At 38.6% G+C, this 27,841-nt stretch overlaps 1 protein-coding gene across 1 annotated transcript in view; it reads right to left on the reverse strand.

Annotated features, from left to right (window-relative positions):
• Positions 1-27,841, reverse strand: part of LOC122304025 (phospholipid-transporting ATPase 2-like) — an 85,701-nt gene that overhangs the window by 7,569 nt on the left and 50,291 nt on the right. The window contains 7 exon segments of the mRNA XM_043116047.1: positions 16,676-16,807; positions 18,040-18,146; positions 18,330-18,450; positions 18,581-18,661; positions 18,797-18,951; positions 22,023-22,187; positions 22,273-22,382. Of these exon segments, the coding sequence (XP_042971981.1) occupies positions 16,676-16,807; positions 18,040-18,146; positions 18,330-18,450; positions 18,581-18,661; positions 18,797-18,951; positions 22,023-22,187; positions 22,273-22,382 (871 nt within the window).

Raw genomic sequence — 27,841 nt, forward strand, 5'->3', positions numbered from 1 at the left:
ATGGCCTTTATTATTTTCATGATACCCTATTAAGCAATAAACAAGCTCAGGGCTTGAGTGGTAGTACTAATTCAATCCTTGTGCTTGATCAAATAATGCTTTGGCATCTTAGATTAGGGCATCCTAGTTTTTCTTATTTAAAATATTTGTTGACTAATCTGTTTAAAAATTTGGACTGTACTTCTCTTCCTTGTGATGTTTGCCATTTATCAAAAAGTCATTGAGTTCCTTATAATTCAAAAGGCTATAGTGCATCAAAACCTTTTTATTTGATTCATAGTGATGTTTAGGGTCCCTCTAAGGTTACTACCTTATCCGGAAAAAAATGGTTTTTTGGGTCATGTGTTTTTATTTGGGTCATGAATTAAAACTACTGGGAAATAAATGGAATAATATTTGGGATATGTCTATGCAAGAGAAGATAGAGAACGTGCTAAAAGTAATAATAAAAAAATATTTGGTTTATCTATAGTATACGTCAAATTTGACTTTTGTTTCAGATTTACTGTAGCAAAAGTTAACTTTCAAATGCTTTGCCTAATCCAATGTGGGTTGGATTTTGTCCCAATAGCTCTCCACATCTATTTTTTTTTTTTTTTTTTATTTTTAATGTTTGGCTATTCCATTAAGACTGCTCTGAGAGAGGGAAGAACCTTGCGAGAGACTCACCGGGAAGAAGGGTGAGGCGACGGCAGCTCTGGGGTGGTTGGAGGTGATTGGGGACTCGATTGGGCTCCTCGGAATGGTGGTGCGACCAAGAGAGAGTGAGAGATTAGAGGGGAAAGCTGTCAATTCGAAAAAAAAGTGGAGGGAGAGAAAAGATTCTGGCGTGGGCTTACCGGAAGGGAGTGGGTTCGACGGGATTGGGCTGGTCAGCGCTTTCTATGGCTGTTTCCGGCGAGTTAAGCATCTTCATTGCAGAGGCTGTTACATTGGCCTAATGTATAAGGTTTCTTGTGTTTATCTCTGGAGGGTCTCTGGGTGGGTTTTTATAGGTGAGGGAAAGGGTTTTACATGAGTTTTCAGGAGATTGGATAGAGTTTGAATTTGAGTGTTGGTTCTAATCTAGGAATCTATTCAAACTGGAAACTGAAGGATAACTATGTCGATAAGGAAACTTCCTAATACAAACCCCTTTTTAATCTGATCCAGTGTTAAATTCTGGAAATAAAAATAAAAAAAGAGAAAAAAAATGAAATAAATCAAAATAACAATAAATAAATAAATCACACTTTTGGGGTCTGGATGCTACACCAGTTTTTGGAGGTGACGATTGATTCTGCTCTGAAATTGTGGGATGATGCTTAGTATTATAACGATACCTGCCTCTAGTATAAACACAAAGCTCAGAAGAAGGATTATTCCGTATAATTCTTCCCCCGTTTGCTATTCACTTATGCTTTGTATAGGCAGATTGGGATTTCCATTTTTTTCACTAAGTAAAATTTCAGTTCCTTGAATGTTTTGTAGAGGGATGTCAATGTCAAGGAAAACATTAGGCATTGGAATAGAAGTTTGCCAAAATTGATCTTCACTACTCTCTTTCTCCCCCTGAAGATAAGTTTGGTTATGACTGATTTTCAACAAAAATGACATCCATACTGATGTGAATTTTTGGATTCAAACATTTGTACCCTCTCTTATTGGGAGCATATCCAAGAAACATACATTTTTCAGCCCTAGGATCAAGTTTAGATCAAAGATGAGTTGGAATATGAACAAAAGCAGTACATCCAAATAGTTTTAGAGGCATATCAGAAATTATCTCATTATCAGGAAAGGATTTTTTTAGGCATGCCAAAGGAGTGACATACTGCAGCACACGGGTAGGCATTCTATTAATAAGGTAACAACAATTAAGCAGTTAGAATAGCATGCCCCCACAAATATTTTGGAATATGCATAGAAGACATTATAGCCCATGCAACCTCAAGTAAATGACGATTTTTTCTTTCAGCAATGCCATTTTGTTGTGGGATGCCAAGTCCCCCTCTTTCTTTCAAAAAATTTCCCAAAACTTGGCTGAAATATTCTATACCATCATCCGTACGAAGTATGCTTATTTTTGTATGAAATTGATTTTCAATCATACTATAAAAATTCTTGAATAATATTTCAACTTCAGATTTTCCATTCATCAAATATACCCAACAAATCCGAGTATGATCATCTATAAACTCAATCCGAGTGTTACTCTCCTTTGCCGTACATTCTAACTGGCTCTTACACCAGTTGGATGTAAATAATGCTTTTTTAAATGGAGATCTAGAGGATGAAGTGTTTATGGAATTACTATCAGGTTTTGAAGGTAATCTTGGCAGAGATGATGTGTAAATTGAAAAAATCATCGTAAGGGCTCAAGCAATCTTCGAGAGCTTGGCTTGAGCGCATTGGGAAGGCTGTAAAGGGTCATGGTTACTGCCTAGGTCAAGCTTATCAAACCATGTTCTATAAGCACACTCAAGTGAAGGGAAGGTTGCTATTCTAATTGTCTATGTTGACGATATTATTTTGACAGTTAATGACAAGAAGGAACTTGAGAAATTAAAACAAATGCTTGCTAATGAATTTGAGATTAAAGACTTGGGTGACTTGAAGTATTTTCTTGGCATGGAATTTGCAAGGTCAAGAAAAGGTATTTTTGTTTCACAAAGAAAATATGTGCTTGACTTGCTTGGAGAAAAGGTTTACTAGGGTGTAAAGCAGTTGAGACACCTATAGAGCCTAATCTTAAACTACAACCTGCCAAGCCTGAAGAAGTATCCAATAGAGACCAGTGCCAACGATTAGTTGGAAGGCTACTTTATCTATCACATACACGTCCTAACATAGCCTTTGACGTCAGTATGGTAAGCCAATTTATGCATTCGCTAGGGCTTGACCACTTTGATACAGTTTATAGAATCAAAAGATATTTGAAGGGAACTCCAGGAAAATTTCTATTGTTTGAATACCATAAAAATCTACAAGTTGAGGTATACACTGATGCAGATTGGGCTGGGAGTATAACCGATAAAAGATCAACTTCTAGTTATTGTGCCTTAGTTCGTGGAAATTTGGTTACATGGCACAGCAAAACACAAAATGTGGTAGCTAGGAGTAGTGCAGAGGCAGAATTTAGAGCAGTTGCTCATGGAGTTTATGAAGTGTTGTGGATTAAAAAATTATTGGAAGAATTGAAAGTCACCTATCCACTACCTATTAGACTGTATTGCGATAACAAATCTGCCATAGCCATTGCTCACAATCCAGTGCTTCATGATAGAACAAAACATGTTGAGGTCAACAAGCATTTTATAGAGGAGAAGCTGGACAGTGGATTGATTTGTTTACCCTATATCTCTACTATTGAACAAGTAGCATATATACTTACAAAAAGACTACCAAAGAAGCAATTTGAAAATTTGATCTGCAAGCTGGCTATGGAAGACATCTTCAAACCAGCTTGAGGGGGAGTGTTGGAAAGTTTCCAAATTTATCCAGTTAACTCTCCCTGGATTATATGAGAAATTTCTGTAATTATGTAAATATTCTTAGGAGATATTCTAGGATATATTCTTAGGGAGAAAAACTTTTCACCGGTGCTTCATATAAACTTCATTTATCAAAGACCAATAGAATAGTGCCACGTCACTCCTCTATCTCCCCTCATCGCCGCGCTGCAGGGAATTAAAAAACAAAAAATAATTTCTATCAGTTCGAGACCCGCTCCCCAACCCCCCCTCTCTCTCTGTCTCCCTTGAATTGTTCTCTCTCTCTACCGAAGCTCTGCATTTTCTCTCTATTTCTGCTTCAAACTTCAGGCTATCCAAAGCTACAGATATATAGAAGGTTTGACCCTCAACCTCACCTTTTCTCCAGATTAGAATATTCACTATGGATTTATACCTCTATTCCTACCATATGGAAAATAGCATTTTGTATGCTTTATCTGTTCCAAATACCTATTCCTAAACTCCATAGCTAGCTAGGACCATATATATCTCACCAACTTGCAGAGCCGAAAGCATCATCTTTTTATCAAAATCTGGAAAGCTCAATCGGTTTTGATGCAAAGACTGGTCAAAGATTGATTGTTACACATACTGCAATCATTGATCAGGAGTGCAATGCATATGAAAGATTAGCATGAATCGTTTCACTTATCTTAACTAATAATAAACTCCAACATAATAATTTAAAGATGCCCTCATGTACGTACCCTTTAGATGCAAAGGTTAAATGATGTGATTTCTTGGGTCCCTCTTTGCAGATGGGGTTTGCATTTATGGAATCTGGAAAACACCTACCTTTTTTTCCCATACCAAAGTACCAGGCTTTACTTTTAAACTAGTTCCAGTAGTCTTATTCAAGCTTCAAAGCAGCGTACGTATGCTGTATGCAGAGAGGATTCAGGAACATGCGCCAACAGTGGGAAATCGGTTTCTCAAGAGAAAATGAGGGCAGAGAGAGGGAAGGAGAGAGAGAGGCTAGGGATTTTTTTTCCGAGAAATGAAGCAGAGTGTGGGATGTGTTTTCAGCTCACCTGTTGCGCGTTTCACCGTGGGTTTTAATAAATACCTTACGTGGCGAGTCCCTATTGGTCTCCGAGAATTAGAGGGTGTAGGAGACACCTGTTAGAAGCGTTCCTCATTCTTAGGAGATATTCTAGGATATTTGTTAGCAATTGTCATTCTTTCCTATTGTTATTCTTTCCTTTTAGCTTATTCTTGTAGTCTATAAGACATGGATTGTACCTTATTTTAAAAACATAATAAATACTATTCCAATTCTTCTCCACTTCTAGACACAGCGATACATCTGACATCGAGGATGCTGACCTGGAGATTCAAAACATGCGGCTAAATCAAGTCTAATCTTGAAGATTTGCTTTTGCTTTTTGATATATGACTAATGCATAGAGAGGCTCAAGAAGGAGGCAAAGCCTTTACAAGAGGAAAACAAAGATAATACACAGGACCTAACATCTGGTATTAATGGGAAAACAAAGATATCATGCAGGACCTAATTGAAGTGAAGCAATACATGGAAACTGTCCACCCAAAATTCAGCAACCAATTATTGAAAAAAGAACTCAAGCCACTCTTGGCATTAATTCTCTAAACTTGCAACAAAACTCGTGGGGCTCATCCATATTTTTTTTAGAGAAAGATAGAATTTTACTAACGATGAAAAAAGGAGTTGTCTTAATACACAAAAAGCATATAAGAGATCAACCTAACAAGCAAAAGGTAAAAGAGCTAGAAATTCTACAGAAGTCAAAATAGAAAGACAACATCATTCTAGTGAAGTAAAGGGTGTTAAGAACAAAAGACTTCAAGCTATGACACCTATCTTTTCCAATCATCAAAGTTGCACTCATTTCTTTCTCTCCATAGACACAATAATAAGCAAGATGAGATCATCTTCCACAATGGAGCAGACTGATAGTTCCTGTAGAAACATATGGAAAGAATCTCTTACTTTATACTTTATTCACTGATGTACCATATTATATATACTACATACAATTGAAAATTATATCCTCACAAGTTACACTAATTACAAGCATGTCCTACAACCAGGTCCTCTAACACTTCCCCTCAAGCTGGAGCATATATATCATATAAATCCAACTTGAAACAAATAAGTTTTAACCGACTACAGCACAATGACTTAATAAACAATCTGCAAGTTGATCAGCAGACTTTACAAAAGGTGTAGAAATGTCAACACTAGGTATCTTATCTCGAATGAAGTGACAATCAATCTCTCTATGTGTTTAGTCCTCTCATGAAACACAAGATTAGAGACAATATGCACTGCAACTTGATTATCACAAAATAGCCGAAGAGGAACAGGAGCTGGAAATCCAATTTATTGGAGGAAGTGTTGCAACCATGTCAGCTCACTAGAAGGTCAAGTTCATATTTCCTCTAAGATAGGTTGATACCTTTTTTAGATCTAATAACTTCAATTCCAAGGAAATATCTAAGCTTGCACAAGTAGTTCGTCTGAAACTGATCATGTAAAAACTGTTTAGCCTAGCAATTCCAGCAAAGTCACTCCTAGTAATTACAATGTCATCCACATATAAAACTAACAAAATGTGACATGCATCACTATGTAGGTGAAATACCGAATGGTCTATTTGGCATCTATGGAAACCAAATGCCAAAACAGCATTAGAAAACCTCCCAAACCATGCTCGAGGAGATTTTTTCAAACCATGTAATGCATTTTTTTAACTTGCATGTTGTACCTTGATACTCCCCCTAAGCAACAAACCCAGGTGGTTGTTCCATATAAACTTCTTCATGCAAGTATCCATGTAGAAATGCATTTTTAACATCCAGTTGAAATAAGGGTCAATCTAAATTAGCAGCACGAGAGATCAACACCTAAAAAAAAGAGACTTTGGCAACTGGGGAGAAGGTCTTCTCGTAATCAATGCCATATGTTTGATTTGAGTATAACCCTTAGCGACCAAACGGGCTTTCGAACATTCCATGTTGGAATACATATTGTAATTAAATGTATAGTGAGAGGGTATATGGTCACTACTTGTATATGTATAGTTGATTATTCATTAATAAAACATAATACAGTTTTCTCTCTCTCTCTCTCTCTCTCTCTTGTTTATCGACTACATGGTATCAGAGAGGTGAGTGGTCGGTTGTGGTTGTACGACGGGTTAGTGGTGTTTTTCCGGCGGGTGCTGGTGGTTGTAGTTGGTTGTTGGTGGTGCTGTGAAATTTTTGGCTGAAGTTTCAGCCGGCAGCCCCTTTCAAAGTGCTTTTCCGGTGACATAAGGGGTTATCTCCGGTAATGGACACTAGAATCGAGGTCGCCGGCGTCCTCTGTCCACTCCGGTGAATTTTCGTCTCCATCGGCTGCCGAAAGGACTGTGTATCGCCGGCCGGAGGAAGAGTCCAAGTATGTTTGGCTGCAAGTTTTTGGCTATTCGTAGTGTCTTTTGCTATCTTATCCGTGGTTGTGCATGCCCCCAATCTGGAATAAGAACCTATTCCTATCTGGAATAGCACTTGTTTGGCATCAGGGTTAGGAATAACTTATTCCGGGTTAGGAATAACTTATTCGCGTTTTCTGATTCATTCTTGAATCCGATACGCCCGAATCCGGTACCGGCCGAAACAGGCTGGTTCAGACCCGATACAGGCCGGTTCCGGCGAAACAGAATCGGTTCAGACCGATACAGGCCGAAACAGGGCCGATACAGGCCGAAACAGACCTAAACAGGGCCGAAACAGACCGAAACAGGGCCGATACAGGTCGGTTCAGACCCGATACAGGCCAGTTCAGGTCCTAATTCTACTTTTCCAAACTGTTTTTGACCCGTACAGATCCAAGATTTGGGTTGTTAAGCTGGTTTCTATTTTTCCAACGTGTATTTGTTTGTTTTTGATCCATATTCTCGTATTTTTCTCCATGGAAGCTAAGTTTGAGTCATTATCTATTGCACCAAACGTTAACATGCCTATGACTACGGTGAAATTGAATGGAAAGAATTACATACTATGGTCAAAATCTGTTGAAATGTTCTTGAAAGGTAAGGGCCTTCATCGTACCCACTTGGTTGATTCAATGCCTGAGTCAACTAGTTCTACCTTTGCTCAATGGGAGCAAGAAGATGCTCAAATCTGCTCATTGATGTTGACTAGTATTGAGCCTAATATTTGTGCTAGTTTAGTACACTTTGACACTGATCAGGAGATATGGAGGCATCTCAAACAAATGTACTCGGGTGTTGAAAACCCAACTCGTATTTATGAGTTGTGTCAACAATTTTTTGGATTGGAACAGGGTGCTTTGGGTCTAGAAGAGTATTACTCTAAAGTGATGGGTATATGTGAAGAACTCAAAATTTATCAACCTATCACTTCTGATGTTTCAATTATGCTAAAACAACGTGAAGAGTTCAACGTTGTTCGGTTTCTAGTTGGCTTAAAACCTGAGTATGAGTCGGTTCGCTCACAAATTCTGGCAAGCCCACAGTTCCCATCCTTTCCTGATGTGTTCTCCCGACTCCAGCGAGCCACATTATCTGGACCTGGATCTCAGTTATCTTCTAACCATAATAATGAGAGATCCGCTTTAACTGCCTCTTATGTTGCTCCTGGTGGGCATGGAGGCTGGGGTGGTAGAGGTGCACGTGGGGGACGTGATGCCAGAGGTAACCGTACTCGAGGTCGTGGATCTCGTAATTGCACCCATTGTGGTCGCACTAACCACTCGGTGGACTATTGTTGGGATCTACACGGGAGACCATCTGGGTCCGCTAATTAGGCCATTTGCCAAGACTCTACATCACAGGCAACGAGTTCCAACTTGCCTCCAGAGATGATCAGCATATCAAAGGATGAGTATGATCAATTTTTAGTTACACAAGCGGCTTCATCTTCCAGAGCTACTCTTACCCAACCAGGTACAGCATCTACATGTCTTGTCTCGTCTACCCAAAATCCATGGATCATCGATTCAGGAGCTAATGAACATCTAACTGGTTTGTCTCATTCCTTATCTGAGTTAGGTACTATGTCATTTCCCAAGAGTGTTACTCTTGCTAATAGTTCTCTTGCTAAAGTTACAGGCATTGGATCCACCAAGCACACTGAGTCTATATCCCTGTCATCCGTTCTATATGCTCCTAGTTTTCCCTTTAGCTTGCTGTTCATTAGTAAAATCACTCAAAACCTTCAATGTTTTGTGACATTTTTTCCTTCTGTATGTATTTTTCAGGATCTCAAGATGGGGAAGAAGATTGGTACGGGGCATGAAATTGGTGGTCTGTATTACCTCGACGTCGAGCAGTCACCCACTCGAGCCCTCACTTCCTCCTCCGCTTTTGAATGGCATTGCCGTCTTGGACACCCATCCCTTTCACTTTTGAAACGTCAAGTTAGGGATTTTGGAAATGTGTCTCCATTTCCTTGTGAAGCATGTCAACTTAGTAAACACCACCGTGTGTCTTTTGTACCTCGAGTTGATAATCGAGCATCTTCTTCTTTTGAATTGGTTCATTCTGATATATGTGGACCATTCAACATTGTATCAAACAAGTTTCAATATTTTGTTACATTTGTTGATGACTATTTTCGTATGACATGGTTATTTTTGATGAAAGCAAGATCTTAACTCCTTTCCATATTCAAAGTCTTTCAAAAAGAAATTAAAATTCAATTTGGACAAAAAGTTCAAGTTTTGCGTTCTGACAATGCTAAAGAATGTCAATCTAATGCCTTTGCTGCTTACTTAAGCAATAAGGGAATTGTTCATCAAACTTCATGTCCTTACACACCCCAACAAAATGGGGTGGCTGAACGTAAAAATCGTCATTTGTTAGATGTAACTCGAGCTCTTTTACTGCACATGCATGTTCCTAAACGTTTTTGGAGTGATGGTATTCTTACTGCGTGTCACCTTATGAATTGTATGCCTTCATCTGTCCTTGATGGCTCCTCTCCCTTCTCAATTTTGTTTCCCTCATTGCCAACCTTTGCTCTTCCACCCAAAATCTTTGGGTGTGTTTGCTATGTTCATAATCTTGGCCTAGGCTTTGATAAACTTCATCCACGTGCTACCAAGTGTTTCTTTGTTGGTTATTCCCGAACACAAAAAGGATATCACTGCTATAGTCCTGCTCTTCGACGCTACTTCACAAGTGCTGATGTCACTTTTTTTGAGTCCATACCCTATTTCTCAGACACGTCTTCGGTTGTTGAGTGTGATCCTCTACCATTACCTACTCTAACCCTTTCTCCTCCACAGTCACCCACTATTATCCAACCTCCTTCAATGCCTTCTCTTGTCCCTCTACAGGTGTACTCGCGTCGCTCACGGACCCTAGCTCCCTTGCCTCCACCAACTTTGTCTCCGTCTTCAAACCCTGAGTTACTCAGTACTTCAGAATCTCCACCTATTGCTCTCTGAAAAGGTACTCGTTCTTGTGTTACTCAACATCTGATTAGCCAATATGTCTCCTGTCATGCATTATCTCCATCTTTTTCATCTTTTACTTCTCAATTGTCAAAAGTTTCTGTTCCTAAGACAGTTCAGGATGCTTTATCTGATCCAGGATGGAGGACAGCCATGGAAAATGAAATGGATGCTCTTCACCATAATGGAACATGGGATCTTGTTCCTCTGCCGCCTGGAAAACAATCTGTTGGCTGTAGATGGGTATACACAGTCAAATTCCATCCTACTGGCACTGTGGAACGTCTGAAAGCTTGGCTGGTAGCTAAGAGTTACACTCAAATTTATGGCATTGATTATGACGAGACTTTTTCTCCCGTTGCTAAAATTTCATTTGTTCGGGTATTGATCTCTCTTGCTGCTAATTTGGATCGACCCTTATTTCAGTTGGATGTTAAAAATGCATTCCTACATGGTGACTTAAATGAGGAAGTGTATATGGAGCAACCACCTGGTTTTGTTGCTCAGGGGGAGTGTCGAGGTACAGTTTGCAAGTTAAAAAATGCATTATATGGTTTGAAACAATCTCCTCGAGCATGGTTTGGGAGGTTCTCTGATAGTGTAATGGCATTTGGTCTTCATAGATGCCAAACAGACCACTCGGTATTTCATCTGCATAGTGATGCAGGTCATATCTTATTGATTGTATATGTAGATGATATTGTAATTACTGGGAGTGATTCAACTGGAATCGTCAGGCTGAAACAATTTTTACATGATCAGTTTCAGACAAAAGACTTGAGTAAACTTAGATACTTTCTTAGAATCGAAGTTAGTAGATCTAAAAAAGGTATCAACCTATCTCAGAGAAAATATGTGCTTGATCTTTTGGAAGAAACTGGTATGTTGGGTGCACGGCCTATTGACACTCCTATGGATCCAAATCGTAAACTCTTGAAAGAGAAGGTGAGTTGTTTGGAGATCCAGGTCAGTATCAAAGACTTGTTGGAAAATTAAATTATCTGACTATCACTAGACCTGATATTTCTTATGCAGTAAGTGTACTGAGCCAATTTCTACAAACGCCTAGGGTCTCACATTGGGATGTTATAATCCATATTCTTCGGTATCTTAAGCGAGCTCCTGGCCTTGGGTTGTTGTATGGACCAAATGGGCATCTTAGAATTGAAGCTTTTTCAGAAGCTGATTGGGCAGGATCTCCTTCAGATAGAAGATCGACTACTGGATATTGTACCTTTGTAGGAGGTAATTTGGTTACATGGAAGAGTAAGAAGCAAACAGTAGTAGCTCGATCTAATGCAGAGGCCGAATACAGAGCAATGGCTCACACTGCAAGTGAGCTGACATGGTTGCAACACTTTCTTCATGAGATTGGGTTTCCAGATCCTGTCCCCCTTCAGTTATTTTGTGATAATCAAGCTGTAGTACATATTGCGTCTAATCCTATATTCCATGAGAGGACTAAACACATTGAGATTGATTCACTTCATTCGAGATAAGATATTCAGTGGTGACATCTCTACACCCTTTGTGAAGTCTGCTGATCAACTTGCAGATGTGTTTACCAAACCACTTTGTCATAGTCGGCTAAAGTTTATTTGTTCCAAGCTAGGTTTATATGATATATATGCCCCAGCTTGAGGGGGAGTGTTGGAATACATATTGTAATTAAATGTATAGTGAGAGGGTATATGGTCACTACTTGTATATGTATAGTTGATTATTCATTAATAAAACATAATACAGTTTTCTCTCTCTCTCTCTCTCTCTCTTGTTTATCGACTACATTCCACATAACCATCAGGATGGAATTTGATTATATATACCCATTTACAGCCACCAAGTTGTTTGTCAGGTGGTATTGGAACAAGGTCCAATGTCCCGCTATGGTGAAAGGCATTCATTTCATTTTTCATGACTGTCCACCATCCCGGACTAGATAAAGCATCCTAAACTGTCTTAGGAACATAAAGTTTTGAAAGTTGAAAGGTAAAACATGAGAATGAAGGAGATAAGGCATGATATGAAACGAATTTGCTAATCGGATATTGAGTAACACAAGAACGAGTACCTTTGCAGAGAGCAATAGGTGGAGAAGGCATGAGAGTTCGCAGCCGCAAGCGACGTGAGTAAACTTGTATAGGAACTGGGGAAAGCATTGAGGAGAGTTGGGTAAGGTTGGGTGAGTGAAGGAGAAAGTGTAAGAGTAGGTAATGGTAGAAGATCACACTCAATACTCGAAAATGGGTTCGAGAAATAGAGTATGGTCTCAAAAAAAGGTAACATCAGCACTCATGAAGTAGCGCCTAAGAACAGGACTATAGCAGTGATATCCTTTTTGAGTCTGGAAATAACCAACGAAGAGACACTTGGTAGAACGTGGATCAAGCTTATTAAAATCAAGGCCAAGATTATGAACATAGCAAACACATCCAAAGATTTTGAGAGGGAGAGAAAATGGAGAAGATGAAGGGAACAAGATGGAGCAGAGAGGAACTATCAAAAACTAATAAAGGCATATGGTTAATAAGGTGACAAGCAGTAAGAACATCATCACTCCAAAATCATTCAGGAACATGCATGTACAATAAAAGTCCTCAGGTTACATCTAACAAATGATGATTTTTGCATTCCGCCACCCCAGTTTGTTGGGGTGTATAAGCACATAGAGTTTGATGAGCAATTCCTTTATTACTTAAGTAGCAAAGGCACTAGATTGATATACTCTAACATTATCAGGATGCAAAACTTGAACTTTTTCATTAAATTGAGTTTTAATTTCTTTCCAAAACACTTTGAATATAGAAAGAAGTTCAGATCTTGCCTTCATAAAAAATAGCCATGTCACATGAGAGTAGTCATTAACAAATGTAACAAAATATTGAAACTTGTTTGATTCAATATTGATTGGTCCCCATATATCAGAGTGTACCAATTCAAAAGGAATCGATACTCGTTTATAAATTTGAGGTACAAAAGACACACGATGATATTTACTAAGTTGACATGCTTCACAAGGAAATGGAGACACATTTCCCAGATTCCTAACTTCACGCTTCAAAAGGGAAAGAGAGTGGTGACCAAGACAACAGTACCATTCATAAGCAAATGATGAGGAGGATGTAAGGGCTCAAGTGGGTGACTATTGAACATCAAGATAATACAGACTGCTAGCTTCATGCCCTATACCAATCTTATTCCTAGTCTTGAGATCCTAAAAGATACATGAAGAGGGATAAAAACTCACTAAATATTGAAGTTTTTGAGTAATCTTACTAATGGACAATAAACTAAAGGGAAAACTAGGAGCATATAGAACAAATGACAAGGATATAGAGTCAATGAGCTTAGTGGATCCAATGTCTGTAACTTAAGCAAGAGTGACATTTTTTGGAGATGTTGCAGTATCTACCTTAGATAAGGAATAAGACAAACCGGTTAAGTTTTCACTAGCTCATGAATCGATGATTCATAGATCTTGAGTGGATGAGACAAGATATGTGGATGTTATACCTGAGTGGGCAAAAGTAGTTGTGGAAAATGAAGCCCATGTGCAATCCAAAAACTAATCATACTCATCCTTCGATATGGTAATCATATCTAGAGCCGGGTTGGAGCTCGTTAACTGTGATGTAGCATCTTGGAAAATGGTCTAACTAATGGACCCAGATGGTCTATCATGTAGATCCCAACAATAGTCCACCGAGTGGTTAGTGCGACCACAATAGGTGCACTTACGAGATTCTCGACCTAAAGAGTGATTACCTTTGGCATTACATCCCCCACGTGCACTTCTACCACCCTAGCCTCCACACCCACTAGGAGCAACATATGAGGCAACCAAAACTGATCTCTCACTAATCTAATCAAACAACAACTGCGATCGATCTGTGTCCAGATAATGTAACATGTTGAAGTCGAGAGAACACTTTAAGAAATGAGAGAAGCTATGAACACACCAAAATTTGAGAACGCACAACCTCATATTCAGGTTTTAAACCAACAAGAAACCGAATAACATTAAACTCTTCATGTTATTGTTGCATATATGAAACATCAGAAGTGATAGGTTGATACATCTTGAGTTCTATACATATGCTCATCACTCAAGAAAAATACCTGAAGAACTGCTTACATAACTCATAAATACAGGTTATGTTCCCAGCACCCATATACATCTGCTTGAGATGCCCCCACACCTCTTGAGCAATGTCACAATGTATCATCTTGGAGTAAATATTAGGCTCAATACTAGTCAACATCAAGAACAAGATTTGAACATCCTCTTGTTCCCATTGAGTAAATGTAGAACAACTTGAGTCAAGTCTTGGATCAACCAGGTGACTAGAAAGTCCCTTGCCTTTCAAAAATATTGCCACAGACTTTGACCACAACATATAATTCTTTCCATCCAATCTCACCGAAGTCAGAGGCATATTAAAGTTTGTTGCAAGAGATTGTGACTCAAATTTATATGGTACCGGCTTCAAACTATTCTCAAACCAGGATTATCTTATCCTAAACAAGAATAAGGGATATAGCTATTAGTTTATCCTCGTTACCTAATAGACTTTATTCCAGATAGGAGCACGATCTTACTCTAGGTTGGGGGCAACCGCTAGGGTTGTATAGAAAACTGAGAAAATCGGCCGGAACCAATCAGACAAGCCGTCAGAGTAGGGAACCGGCCGAAACTAGCAGAGAACCTGTCGGTTGGAGGTAGGATGTAAGCCAAACCAACATTGGCCAGTTCGGTTCGCGGTTCGACTCAGGGAAAAACCGCTAAACCGGCCGACGTCAGCTTATATATTTTTTTCAGCTTATATATTTTTTTCAAATGTACGTATATAGAACGACGTTGTTTCACTCATTTGAGTGAAACGGCGTCGTTTTTAGGACACAGTGTGTCAAAAATATATATGTAACGGCGCCGTTTTGAATTAGGGTAAATATATCCCTCTTCATCGTCTTCAATGTGCATTTGGTGTTCCCCGCAAATTCTACCCTCCCAAGTGGTGGTCACCCTAGCCTCTCCCTCTCCGAGTCTCTGTCGTTCCCCAGCCACTACGTTCTAAGGGTTATATCACTCAGCCTCAGCCTCATCCCTCGCTTTCGAGTTTAGATCTCTCTCTCTCTCTCTCTCTCTCTCTCTCTCTCTCAAGCAGCATAGCCATGGCCAACCTCTCCAACGATGTGATTTGTCTAATGTGATTTGTTACATCAAATTTTACTTCCAACTTCTTCTTTTTTTTTATGGATTGTGAATGGTGATGGGAAACCGATTTTCAAACCGCAAAACCGATCGGTTGGCAACGATGTGATTTGTCTAATGTGATTTGTTAAATCAAATTTTACTTCCAACTTCTTCTTCTTCTTCTTCTTCTTCTTCTTCTTCTTTTTATTTTTTTTTTATTTTTATTTTTATGGATTGTGTTTGGAAAGCCTTCTGGTTTATGGATTGTGAATGGTGATGGGAAACCGATTTTCAAACCGCAGAACCAATCGATGCCAACCGATTGAACTACAGCCGGTTCCCTTCCCCCTGTCAATCGGTTTCGGTCGAGAAAGATAAAGATTTTAGGTGTTGGTGTGGTTTCGGTTTTGGACCGAAACTGCACCGAAGACATTGGTTTTCAGGCCTAGCAACCGCACTCGAGGTTGAATAGCTTACACCTGCAACCAAACACTCCAAGCCTACGACGATGACGAAGGGAGGAGCCACCGGGATGCACAAAGAACGAGAACAACATCAACACTAGTGAAGACACTAGTGAGCTTTGATCCAATGACAAATACCAACTTAGATTCGAAAATACCAACTCAAATCTGGTATTTCGAAAATACAACTTAGTAACTAACAAGCAACGGCAACACCAACGTGTACTCAACCGCTCTGATACCATGTAGAAATGCATGGAGAGAATCACTTACTTTATTCATTGATGCACCATAATATATATACACTACATACAATTGACAATTATATCACAAATTACACTAATTACAACCATGTCCTCTTAACAGTTCCCAAACAGCCCTTTTCAACATGTTAGGAATTACACCACCCAAGAAGGCATCACCCAAAATACCCCAAAAGAGGCCAAAAGATCATGTTCCGTCAGATGCTAGAAAATTGACAATGTAAAGTTCCACCATCCTCAAAGGTGCACATCCACAATTTAAAACAAAAATAATATAAAAAACCTTCCCTACTTTTTCTTCACTTCAAAATTCATAACACTAGTGATGACCAAAAGGCAACTCTAGTGCTTAAACAGCAGAAAAGGGATTTCGACCACAATCAAGTGGTCTACAATTAACTTCATTCTTCATCTATGCTTTAGGTTATGCTCATTGTTACTAGACATGGTCTACCATCAATTCTAGCTGTTGAACACTGTATTAGATTGGAATATTTTGCGGCACATGTAGAATTTGTATCTGTAGGGGTTTGTTCTTCTAGGTCAAGAATTAGAACTGAGGATTCCAGTCCTTGGATTTTAAAATGAATATAAGCCCTTCAACCGCCTTAGTTCATAATTCATTGTCCATTCAACGGCAAGCCTCAATAGTAGAGAGAAGAAAAAAAGAATTATCCAAGCAAGAAGAAAGAACAAAATCAAATAAAGATAATCGTCAAATAAAAGAGTGCCCAAAGAGACAAACCGAACCTAGCAAGCCAAAGTAGATAGAAGGAAAATGAGTACAAATATAACAAACAGCAAGGTGACAAGCCAACCTGTGCTTTTTGTGATGGTGTCACACGACAACAAATAGCTGTCCTTGTCAATATGGCCAACTCTGTAAAAGCATTCCGATAATATTTCAGCGCAATTTCAAGAGCCCAGCCGTCAACAACAAATGCCACATCCTGTTAAAAATAATATAGGCAAAGATGAAACAACGGATTCAAAGAAATTTTAATGGAGTGACTAGCAAAGAGATAAAATTATGAGAAAAGAATTATGTCAACAAGGCAATGCTTGCTGAAAGTCAATACCAAGAATAACTTTTCCTCTAGAATTACCCATAGAAATGTAGCAGACAAAATTCATCACCAACATGCTAAATTAGATTTCTATAACATAGAGACTATCATCTGCCCTCCTCCATGTAGATAATATAAGAACTCGTGCAAAGATGCTCCTCTGAAGCTGGAGCAAGGGATTTATAGGAAAAGTACACTAAAACGCCTCCACTAAAAGGAAAAGAACAAAATCAAACACTCCAGGACACAAAAAGAGAGTATTCCTCAAGAATACCTAGACTTCACTATTGCATGAAAAAACAGATTGACTCAGGAAGATGACTAAAAACAATAACCCACCCAATATAGTTGCATCAAGGAATGGTATGATTAGGGGGAGCAGAGTTTGATGGAAGCACACAAAGAATGGAAAAACCACAAGTACCGAAACAGTATAGAATGCCTTCACCTTGGAACTCTTACATTTTGATATTCCATGTTGTTCATGGAATAGAAGATTTCAAGAGTGCATCGCAAAGGTACTTTTGTATGTACTTTTCCAACACTCGCATCTTTCTTTGGAAAAAGGAAAATGAAACACCAGCTTAGATGCATAAGATTCCAAATACTCTCGACTCCCTTTGTTAAGGATGTAGATTGAAAATAACAATAAAGTGAAACCTTAATCAAAAGGCTAACCAAAAGTGAACCACTGAGATTTCCACATGAATTAATGACACTTATCACAACTCAGACGATATTTAGATTGCTTCCATCCAACAGCTTTATTTATATTCAATATGCTGATGTTGGCCAAAACAATTTCATCACCCAAAAATAAAATGTAAAAATAAAAACTTCTCATAGATGAGAAAAGAATGAAGTACAACACTGTAAATAAGACATCAGAGCTTTACACAAAAATACCATGGACTCAATTTCATTCATTATTTTAGGATTCACATGTTTATTAGATCCAGATAAAGATCATACAGCAATCAATTAGAAGAATACAGAAACATACATTAATCATTTCGAATTACTTCAGTTTTTAATAAATTAGCTCCCAGAATGTGGAAGGAAAAAACTTGTGACATAAAATTGAATTTGTGATTGATGGAGCATATAACCTATACCTTAGGTTCTGACGTTGTTATCCTCATCGTAAGCAAAACTCTCTCTAAACTTCTACTAACTTCATCTTCAGTTTTCCCATCAATTGACAGAAGCTGACCTTTTGGCTCTTTCAGGCCAAAAAAAAAAAACAAAGACAGGATTAGTAGGGCATGAAGACCACCATATTGATATTGATTATCAATACAGTTTTGATTTATCAAGAAAACAAACAAGGAAACAACTCCAACGTAGTTAGAAGAAAGAGATAATGCCAAAGACATATTAAACAAACAAACATAACAGAAACTACCTGGGGAAATAAAATTGCACGAGAGAGCAATCTGTGTGGCAGTATTCTGCTTGTCACCAGTTAGCATCCAAAAGTTTATTCCTGCTTTTCTTAATGTTTCTATTGTTTCTGGTACACCATCCTGAAAAATCAATAAATAAGAATCGTCAGTGTTTAAAAAACGATAAAGTTAACATTTTGCAAAGAAGTGGATTTTGCCTCTTTTTCCTTTCCTTTATGGTTGCAGTGTACAATGAGTAGAAAAGATTCACCTGTAGATGGTCTTCTATTGCAGTAACCCCAAGAATTTCCAAATCGTGTTCTAACCTTTGGCAGACCTCTGCAATTCTCCACTGCAAAATTTTCACATTGAAGGAACCACGTGTTGATACAATCAGAATCTTTCAATATATACACAACCACTTATATACATACACATATATTAATCTGCACACACATAAACTACCGTATTGAGATGGAAAATTTACCTCCCTATCAACTAAGGTGCTACTAGCTTCTTTAAACAAAAAAGACCATTCTTGATATTCATCTTCGTTTAACTCACGGCAAGCCAAACACAGAGTGCGCAGCCCCAATTGAGTATACTGTTCCACAGCTTCGATGAACACCCTAGTTTTCTGCCCTGAAATAAACTTGGGGTTAAAATCTATGGCATGGAATTTTATTTTTTTTTAAGAAGCAAAACTTGTTAATAAGAAGAGGCACAGTCCAAGTACACATGGATATACACAAAAAATGCCTAAGTACCACTAAGCACTAGTGAGGGATACAAGCAAATCATGAAAACTGTAATCATTACAACTAATGACCGAAGCCCAAGAAAATAAAGTATCATAAAAGATTTCTTCAGCTCATCCAAGGAACATTCCGGTCTTCAAAACACCTCTTATTTCTCTCTATCCACAAATACCACATAATACAAAGGGAAATCATTTTCCACACAGCGGCCATGTGAGCATTTCCCCTAATACCTTTCCAGCACTTAAGAATATCCGTAACTCTTCCAAGAATCACCCAACACCCATGCCACACCAGTCCAGTTAAAGATCTCATTCCACAAGAACCAAGCCACCTCACAATGTAACAAAAGATGATCCACAGATTCCCCCTTTTTCTTACACAAGAAACACCAATCCATAATGATGAGACCACATTTCCTCAAATTATCAAGGGGGAACAATCTCCCAAGAGATGCAGTCCATACAAAGTAATCAAACTTAGGAGGGACCTTGCACATGCAAATAGCCTTCCAAGGAAAACAATGATCATTAGAGAATCCCAAGGGAGCCTTGTAATAGATGCGCACCAAGAGCCTATTACTCCCAACAGGAATCCAATCATCCTATCCTCCATCACATTACCAATCGACACAACATACATCGAAAAAGTTGGCAAACGTTCCCAGTTCCCAATCAAGAACCACTCTAAAAACACTAACATTCCAATGGAAAGAACCATTAGAACACACCAAGAAGTCAGCCACTACAGCCTCTTTATCACTAGAAATCTGGTAAAGAGAAGGAAAAACATGCTTAAGAGCCCTTGCACCACACCAAATATCATGCCAAAAGTAAACACCATGAGCATTCCAACCACAAAGCTGAAAAAGTTAGAGAATTTCTCCCATCCAGAACGAATATATTTCCACAATCCCACACCATGCCCCCCTAACTTCATTAGAACACCAACCCCCTCAAGTGTTTTGAATATATAACAACTCTCCACAAAACTTCCCCTTCCTGATCATATCTCCACAACCATTCCCCCAAAAGTTCTTTATTAAAGGTCCTCAAGTTGCGCACCCGCAAACCATCACAAGTTACCGGGGAACGAACATAATCCCAACCGACAAGATGAAACTTGGCTTCCTCCCAAATACCTCCCCAAAGGAAACAACGAAAAACTTTCTCAATACGAGATGCCACACCTATAGGTAGGCGGAAATAAAGACAAAAAGTATGTAGGGAGGTTAGATAAAGTGCTTTTGACAAGAGTTGATCTACCACCCTTTAACAAATAAATTATTTTCCATCCTGCCAACCTTCTATCAACCTTTTCAAACACACCTTCCCAAATAGAATTCTTATTGAAAGCAACCCCCAATGGAAGACCAAGATATTTCATGGGCAGCAATAATACCTTACAGCCCAGGATCTTTGCCAAGCATTGAACATTAAACACTTTACCCACAGGAACCATTTCAGACTTCGAAAGATTCACCTTCAGGTCCACAACAACATCAAAACAAAGCAAAAGAGCCCTCAAATATTGAATATGACCACGGTCCCGCTCACAAAAAAGTAAAGTATCATCAGCAAAGAGAAGATGAGAAATATTAACACCTCCCACAGAAAAACCAGAAAGAAGACCTCCATCAACAGCAGCACTCAACATGCGACTGAGTGCATACATCACAATGACAAACAAGAAGGGGAAAGAGGATCCCCCTTGTTTTAATCCCCGATAGCTATTAAAAAATCCCTCCAGTGCACCATTCACCAAAACCGAAAAAACGAGCCATAGAAATACAATGCCTAATCCATGAAATCCATCTTTCCCAAAAACCACACCCCTCAAGTAAGTAACACAAAAATTCCCAGGTAACATGATCATATGCCTTCTCTATGTCTAATTAGCAAAGAATCCCAAGTTTTCCTGCCTTGATTCTACCATCCAAACATTCATTGGCAATTAGAACCGAATCTAAGATTTGTCTTACCTTCACAAAAGCATTCTAAGGTTTTGATATAGTGCTGCTCATAACGGCACTCATTCGGTTAGCATGAACTTTGAGTATCTTGTACACCCTATTAACAAGACTATTGGGTCGAAAATCCTTCACCTCCACTGCCCCCACTCTCTTAGGAATAAGGGCAATAAAAGTCACATCAATAAAAGTCACTTTTGCATTGTGGGGCTGGCAAGGGCTTTGTGGGATGGCCTCTTTATTCAGGTATACCTCCAGCATACTATGCTTGCACACTTATGCTTTCTTATGTACAAAGTTTCTTATCTGGATAAAAATTAAAAATAAAAATAAAAATAAAAGGAAGAAAAAAATTGGAATAACAGAAGCTTCGAATTAAAACTCCTTCCTCATCTCCTTCACAGCCTCCTTCCTTCCACCACCTGGGCCTGAGATTTCAGAGAACAACCACAATGGTCCACCTCCAGCAAGAAATGAAACATACATGCAATCAGATTATGGTAGCAAACTACAATACTGTCCAAAGCAGCACGTGTAGGGGCTTGCAATTGCAATGCCCAAACAACAGCATTAAAGTTCCAAACATGTAGAAAACCTGGGACACACAAATAGAGACTGCACCATACTTTTGAGTTATAATGAGTTGTACATTCCCCTTCCTGGGAAGAATAAACACCAGCAAAATTGCTGCTCACCAAAAATTTTGGAACTCAAAAACATAGGTGATTTACTTGGATAAAATTAGCATCAGATGTAAAAGAGTGTCAAATTCAAGAGCAGAGAGAGAGCATGACAGGTTTGATGGTTTTAATCCCACATTAGAATCCAACCTTTGCCAACCAAATGTGGTGATCCATTAAATTAAGTAAATTCTGTTTCCTGTATTGAACATGATTTTGGAAGGAACTTTCTAACTACACATCTTACAATGTTTTTCTAAATTCCTTCTCAAAGACAAATAAAAAGCGCCAATAGACAGGGGTTACCAGAACATGCATTAGGCAGAATAGCTTCATCTGCTCCTTTTGAGAAAAGGTGGATCCTTCCATTCCGGCAATCTTTCACGACGACTGACATTTTTTTCCTATCAGAAGTGAACTCAAGAGTCTCCAAGACTTCATATTGAATTGTTGAAGCATTAAATTTGATCTCTGCAATACATTAATTTTGACTACATCATCAGTACCACCATCAGAACTGTGCTTTCTATCACAGCCAAAAGTGAATGGCGTTTACCGAGAATATTTGCATTCTTATTGAAAAAAACCAGATGCAACTGAGCAGCAGCACGAACAAGAGCATCCTCATCCTGAGACTGAGCCTTGTACAAGATATCTCCAGTTTTGCTATAGGCAACAGAAAACAGGTATGACAGATTTCAAATTATGAGATACATGCAGGCGATTTAAATCCAGGGTGGACTCTCATAAGCCAAACAGGAAAGAAGCTTGCCATGGCTTTCTGAAATGGCCCCACCCCACTTCCAGTGGCTTGGTTTAAGAAAAATTTCACAAATTTTCAGAAACAGTTGTCTTTCAGTCTAAACATCTTTTGAACTCCAAAGTATTCTTTTCATCTAATCATTTGCCTCAACTTTTGTGACACAAACCAAAACAATTTCATAAATACTAATACATTTCAAAAACTTTTTATCCATATTTCATTATATGAAATTGTTGGAAAATAGATAATTGATTCCCTCAATCTTTGATCTATTAGGAAACCTATATATTTGTATCTTTGACTTCCCTAGGATTACCGGTAACCATTAAGGAATCCCACTGATATAGAAACCTGTTTTAGGAAGGAAAGTTTCCTATTTTATTTCCTTGTAATTAGCTCTGTAAATCAGCCATGTAATCGTATATAGTCTGTGTAAAGGCTAAGATTAGATCAATACAATTGATTCATTTTTCTCACATGGTATTAGAGCATTAGGCTCTTTTCTGGGATTCTTGGCCTTCATTGCCATGAATCAATGACTGAAATCAAAGTATCCAATACCAGGGCACAATCTGAGGACATCCTTTCACATTAGTCATCCGGTGACCTGCAAAACATTCAGGCAGCATATAGGCTGAACGGAAAGAACTACTTGAAGTGGTCCCAATTTATTCAAACCTATTTGAAGGGAAAGGGAAAGCTTGGCCATCTCCTAGGGACTGGACCAAAGGAAGGACTTCCATGGTATGATGCGTGGGATGAAGCAGATTCCATGATTATGTCATGGTTATGGAATTCGATGAACCCGGAGATTAACGACACTTGTATGTTTTTATCCACAGCTAAAGAAATCTGGTATGCAGTTCAACAAACGTACTCAAAGGCCCGTGATGCAGTTCAAGTATATGAGATCAAGGTCAAGACCAGTGCAACTAGACAAGGCAGTAAAACTGTAACTGAATATGCCAACTTGCTGAAAACTTTGTGGCAGGAACTTGATCATTACCAGTGCATAGAGACTAAATGTGCACCAGATGCTGCCATCTTAAAAAGTTTTATTGAAAAGGATCGAGTCTACAACTTCCTCACAGGACCCAACGTAGAACTCGTTCAGGTCAGGGTTCAAATTCTCGGCAAAGAAGAGGTACCATCTCTTAATGAGACTCTCACTCTGATTCGTGCTGAGGAAAGTCACAAGGGAGTTATGCTGGAACCCCAAGTTCTGGAAGGTTCAGCCATGGTGACTAAAATGGAGTAGCAACCAATACAAGAGAACGTGAAGAGAGATCCCTTGAGAAACTCGGGACAAGATAACAAAGATGCCCTCTGGTGCGCTTATTGCAAGAAACCACGGCATACTAAACAAATTGTTGGAAGCTGAATGGCAAACCACCGAACAAAGAATGGGTTACCAAGGCGGACTGAAGAGGAATCCAAACCAAGCCTACTTCACCACAACTCAACCCACAAATCAGCAACATCAAGAAAATTCCCAAAATCTGGTTGAGCTCAATAAGGAAGAGATCAAGAAATTCAGGGGACTTTTGGGATCATTGGAGAAGCCCACTGGTGCATGTTCTCTTGCACTCTTAGGTGAGTTCTCTATTTCTCAAGGATTAAATGTCTCAGATGAACCTATTAGGAATCTATGGGTTATTGACTCAGGAGCCACGGATCATATGACTCACTCTTCATTACATTTTAACACTAATACCCCATGCCCAAGCAATCGAAAAATAGTTGTTGCCGATGGTTCTCTCACTACAGTAGCTGGTCTAGGGGTAATCCATGTCAATCCATCTCTTATCCTAAAAAATGTTCTTCATGACCCCAAATTATCCACCAACCTAGTATCCATCCAAAAACTAACTCACGATATTAACTGCAATGTGGTTTTCTATCCCTCTTACTATGTATTTCAGGACTAGGATTCGGAGAAGAGGATTGGACTTGCTAGGGAGAAGGACAGGCTCTACTATCTTGAGGAATTAGGCATATCAAATATTGTCAGGAATAAATTATCTCTATTACTGTTATCATCATCCAATAGAGACACCATTTCGCTTCATCATTTTAGACTAGGGCACCATCATTGGAGTTTTAAAAACCATGTTTCTTTCATTGTTTAAAGGGCTGAATTCTGAACCTTTTTTCTGTGATGTATGTGAGTTTGCAAAGCATAAATGTGTACCCTTTCTAATAAGTAATGACAGAAGTTCAGTCCCATTTGCTTTGATTCATAGTGATATATGGGGACCCTCCACAGTTCCAAATGTTTCAGGTTCACAATGATTTGTCTCTTTTATCGATATGATTGCACTAGAGTCTCTTGGATCTTTCTCCTCAAAACCAAATCTGATGTAAGCAGTGTAGTCCCAAATTTTCATAACATGGTTCAAAACCAATTTGGTGTTAAAATCAATAAATTTAGATCGGATAATGCACGGGATTATTTCAATCATATCTTATCTCCTTACTTCCAAAAGAAGGTATTATCCATGAATGCTCCTGCATTAATACCCCACAGCAAAATGGCATTGCTGAGAGGAAGAATGGTTATTTGCTAGCCATAACCCGAGCCTTCCTTTTCCATCAAAATGTTCCAAAAATTTATTGGGGGGAGACTGTACTCACAACTACATATATCATCAACCGACTACCATCAAGGGTGCTCGGGTTTAAAACACCAATGGAGACACACTCTTAGTTTATCCCGATCTAAGAATAACAAGTCATCTCATTCCACAAATTTTTGGTTGCACGGCCTTTGTACATATTCATATCCATCAAAGGGGAAAACTGGATCCAGGAGCAATTAAGTGTATTTTTGTGGGGTATTCATCAACCCAAAAGGGGTACAAGTGTTGTCATCCACCTAACAAGAAGTTCTTTGTTTCTATTGATGTCACCTTTGAGGAGCAACAATCATACTTTACTCAGCCTTATCTTCAGGGGGACCCTTGTCATTAATTGAAGATAAGGACAGAGATTTGTTTTTACTTGAGTTATCATCGAATCCTTCAAATCCTCAAACCTCAAACTCAGCCCCTGAATCTGTCCAATCCACTTCCACAGTGCATGAACCTGTCCTATCCACTTCCATACCTATTGAACCATCTCAAACTGTGACAGAAAATGATGCATTTCGTGACTCTAGAAGATTTGTGTAGGTTTATTCAAGACGAAGAGATCCAGACCCTAATCCTGAGCAAATTCAAGCTTCAACTCCAAATCCTAATATTTTTGCTCCATCAACTGATGATCGTGATCTTCCTATTGCTATTAGGAAAGGCACAAGAAAATGCACTAAACATCCATTGTACCCTTTAACAAAGTTTGTGTCATTTAGAAAATTCTCACAATCACATAGGAGTTTTCTAGTCAGCATAAATACCATTCCTATTCCTAATACTTTATCTAAGGCATTATCTAATGAGAATTTGAGAAATACTATGAATGAAGAGATGCAGGCACTAAGAAAAAATCAGATATGGGAAATTGTGGATTTACCACCCGGGAAGAAAGTTGTGGGATGCAAGTGGGTGTTTACAATGAAATACAAGTCAGATAGTTCCTTGGAGAGATACAAAGCCAGACTAGTGGCAAAAGGATACGCAGACCTATGGTGTTGACTATCAGGAAACATTTGCTCCAGTGGCTAAGATGAGTACAGTAAGAGTGCTACTATCACTAGCTGCTAACTTTGACTGATACTTGGAGCAATTCAATGTAAAAAATGCCTTTCTTCATGGTGAGTTGGAGGAACAAATATTCATGTATGTTCCTATGGGCTTCAAGGGAAATCTGAAGAGTAATAAAGTTTGCAGATTGAAGAAAGCACTTTATGGTCTTAAACAATCAACAAGGGCTTGGTTTGGAAGGTTTACCAAAGTAATGCTTGCCACTGGATACAGACAGAGTCAAGAAGATCATACACTCCTTGTTAAGCACTCAAATGTAGGGGGAGTAACAGCTCTTTTGGTATATGTTGATGACATAATTGTGACAGGAAATGATGAGGAGAAGGAAGCCTTGAGAAGGTGTCTTGTCAAAGAATTTGAGATAAAAGAACTTGGAAGACTAAAGTATTTTCTAGGAATTGGAGTAGCTCATTCCAAAGAAGGCATCTTTATTTCACAACAGAAATATGTAACTGATCTTCTAAGGGAGACAAGAAAGTTGGCATGTAGACCCGTCTCCACACCGATCAAGCCAAACCACAAACTTGGAGAGGCAAATGAAGACCCAATTGTAGACAAGGAAATATAACAAAAACTGGTAGGAAAACTTATATATCTTGCTCACACATGGCTAGACATTGCATATGCCGTGAGTCTGGTTAGCTAATTTATGCATAGCCAGAGAGAAGTTCACCTACAGGCAATGGACCATGTACTACATTACCTAAAGACCAATCCTGGCAAGGGAATTCTATTTAGAAGAAACGCCACATTGATTCTTGAAGCATACATCAATGTTGAGTATGTAGGCTCACCAATTGATAGGAGGTCTACTACAGGTTATTGCACTTTCCTTGGAGGCAATCTTGTGATCTGGAGGAGTAAGAAGCAAAATGTGGTAGCTAGATCAAGTGCAAAGGCAGAATTTAGGGTGATGGCTCAAGGAGTGTGTGAATTACTATGGCTCAAGATAATTCTGAAAGACCTTAGAATCGGATGGGAAGGACCAATGAAATTATTTTGTGACAAGAAGTTGGCCATCAGGATTGCTCACAATCCTATTCAACATGATAGAACAAAGCACATTGAATTGGATAGACACTTCATAAAAGAGAAGTTGGATAGTGGATTAATTTGTACCCCATATGTGTCAACTAATGGCCAACTCGCAGATGTACTCACAAAAGGGCTTAGTAGTGCAGCATTCCAAGGACTTATCTTCAAACTAGGAATGAAGGATGTATATTCACCAGCTTGAGGGGGAGTGTTGGAAAATAGATAAATGATTCCCTCAATCTTTGGCATATTAGGAAACCTATATATTTGTATCTTTGACTTCCCTAGGATTAGCAGATAACCATTAAGGAATCCCGTTGATGTAGAAACCTGTTTTAGGAAGGAAAGTTTCCTATTTTATTTCCTGGTAATTAGCTCTGTAAATCAGCCATGTAATTGTATATATAGTTTGTGTAAAGGCTACAATTAGATCAATACAATCGATTCATTTTTCCCACATAACTTTCACAAAATCTAAATCATGTAAAAAAAATTATAAGAAAAAACCATGTCAAAAATTTTCATTCAAACAACTTTTAATTCTACCTACCCGCTTTCATGAAACCCAATACAAAACAAATCTCAAAATCTTTTTCAATAATTCTAAAAATGACAAAATTTTTCAC

Source organism: Carya illinoinensis, chromosome 3 (assembly GCF_018687715.1).
Source record: "Carya illinoinensis cultivar Pawnee chromosome 3, C.illinoinensisPawnee_v1, whole genome shotgun sequence".
NCBI classification, from domain to species: Eukaryota; Viridiplantae; Streptophyta; class Magnoliopsida; order Fagales; family Juglandaceae; genus Carya; species Carya illinoinensis.